Source organism: Sardina pilchardus, chromosome 21, assembly GCF_963854185.1.
Source record: "Sardina pilchardus chromosome 21, fSarPil1.1, whole genome shotgun sequence".
Classification (NCBI taxonomy): domain Eukaryota; kingdom Metazoa; phylum Chordata; class Actinopteri; order Clupeiformes; family Clupeidae; genus Sardina; species Sardina pilchardus.
Genome location: NC_085014.1, coordinates 22,486,890 through 22,489,389, shown reverse-complemented (window position 1 = coordinate 22,489,389; position 2,500 = coordinate 22,486,890). Strand labels below are relative to the sequence as shown.

General features: G+C 49.4%; 1 protein-coding gene across 1 annotated transcript in view; it reads right to left on the bottom strand.

Annotated features, from left to right (window-relative positions):
• The window catches only part of LOC134068582 (protein diaphanous homolog 1), a gene marked incomplete in the record, with an annotated part of 111,361 nt that overhangs the window by 78,228 nt on the left and 30,633 nt on the right, over positions 1–2,500 (bottom strand). The window contains 2 exon segments of the mRNA XM_062524265.1: positions 1,094–1,204; positions 1,405–1,510. Coding sequence (XP_062380249.1) covers positions 1,094–1,204; positions 1,405–1,510 — 217 coding nt within the window.

Here is a 2,500-nt window from a genome sequence, read left to right as displayed (position 1 = left end):
TGTGGGATGTAAATCGCTAAACTGTGCAAGTCTTAGCCCACTCATATCTGTGGAGCAGCCACTTCCTTTTCAGTTCAGCCATTCACAAGGCCTTGTGTGGATGGTGATGTCTCCGGTGTCTGTCGTCATAGTGATGGGTGTACAGGGAGACCGGGTCCAAGTCAAGCAAGTACCTGTACTGTATGTGTTGGAGGCAGTGATCTCACCTGACCCATGCCACACCTGAGAGGTGGCGGGAACAATGGGTTCTTAATTGCTGAGCTTTGCGCCTGCTGAGGCTTGAGCTGTCAGGCTGAGCATGACTCAAATGAATGAGCTACAGTAACGACTTCTCAATGACCCTAGCCTGATTACCATCGACTTTCAAAGGCTCTGCGAGACTTTAGTCTGACCAACAGCCTATGCTAACATGGTTTCTTGCAAGCGCTGGTTGACCCGCCTCCTTTAAGTGCCTCGATTTGCTACTGGTAGATGTCAGAAAGCGGTTTGCCGAGTTTAAACCAATAACAACACTCTTTCCTCTGCCTTGAACACGCCTCTACCCAGAGCCGTTGGAGCTGCTCAAAGTTGATTGGTTCTCGACCAAAGGGGGCAGTTCCGCAGATTTCGGGAACTCAGAAATCCTTCTCAATGAGCAGTTGACCAGACCAGCAGCAAAAGCCTGAAGGCGTTGCGTCACTGGGAGGGCGTGCCAGGCTACAATGAACCCACTGACTGGGCTGGGACACCTTTAGGCATTCACGCCCTGTCCTGAGGTGTTAGAATAAGGGTGCGGAGGCCTGGTGTTCAGGGTGTGTGTGTGTGTGTGTGTGTGTGAGTGTGATGGGGGTTACGGGGTTAAGATGGAAGTGGGTCTGGTTCTGAGGGGTCTGTGTGGGACTGGGTCTGGTTCTGAAGGTTCTGTAAGGGGCTGGGGCTGGTTTTGAGGGTTCTGTAAGGGACTGGGTCTGGTTCTGAGGGGTCTGTAAGGGGCTGGGGCTGGTTCTGAAGGTTCTGTAAGGGACTGGGTCTGGTTCTGAGGGGTCTGTGTGGGACTGGGACTGGTTCTGAAGGTTCTGTAATGGACTGGGCCTGGTGTGAAGGGGGGACTCACATTGAGCAGGTCCCGCAGGCCGAGCCTCATGAGCTCTGAGCGGATGTGGATCCTGAAGTCCAGCTCCTCTCCGCGGGAGATCAGGGCGTTGATCAGCTGCATACACACAGCCTACAGAGTGGACACACACACACACACACACACATTTACATCTTCATACAACAGATATTACACTGGTATGGCAATCTTAAAATGCATCATGATCAAATAGAAATACATTTGAGTGTGTGGGTAATTTGACTGAATGAGGGTGCTTCTGAGGGTAAGTATGTGTGTGTGTGTGTGTGAAGTGAATGAATAAATGTTTGTACCTTGAGTGCAATGTTAGGCTTGCTTATGCCGGACAGTAGATATTCAAACCGCTCATTGTCCCGTTCTTCCGCTATCTCTGTTAGGGACTCCAAAACTCTCTCATGCCTGAACGAACACACACACACACACACACACACACACACACAAACAAAAAATATCAAACACTTCAGTCACAACAAAGTGAAAGTGACTCATTCCATTCCAAGAAGATTGGGGTGGGGGACAAACAATCGGAGTGGCTGTGATTGCCTCGTGGGCGTAGTCATTTCCAGCAGCACTCGTGCGTCCCCCTCCACACAAACAAAACGGCTGCAAACACAACTAGGAACATTACCAGCACTTTGTGTGCAGCGCCCAAACTCTTCACGCACTCTGGCAATCACAACACATGACCTCACTCATCAACACGGAAACACAACACACACACACACACACACACACACACACACGCTTGGCTGGTAGGGGGGGGGGTGAGACTTGGGAAAGTTTTTTGTGTCAGCAAGAAATGACGGAGTTCTCAGTTGTCACAAAAAAACAGGGAGGAGATCATATCTGCTGAAATATGCTTTTAGAGGCATGTCAGCAGAATCACACACACACACACACACACACACACACACACGCACGGACACACACACGCACACGCACACACACTTACAGGTTATCGGGGTGGTCCAGGATGCAGATGGCGGAGAGGATCTTGATGGCGTCCACCATCATGTGTGGCACCCTCGGGGTCATGGCTCTCACCAGGAGAGGGATGCCCTCGGCCGACACCAGCATGGCTTTCAGACCATACTGAGAGACACAGAGGGATTTAATCTCAATCAGCATCACATGATCATGTTATACTGTTATTAGAACATTGAACTACAGTATATCAAGAAGCGTCATCATCATCATCATCACATAATAATGATATAGCCATGTTGTTGTATGTATTTATGTTGATGTCTACAAGTCATCATCTTTTTTTATCAGTAATATGTTTTCCTTTTTTCCTTAGAGAGAGAGACAGAGAGAGAGAGGGAGAGAGCACGAGAGAGAGAGAGAGGAAGAGGGAGAGAGAGAGAGCCTGGATGTAGGCTCTCACAA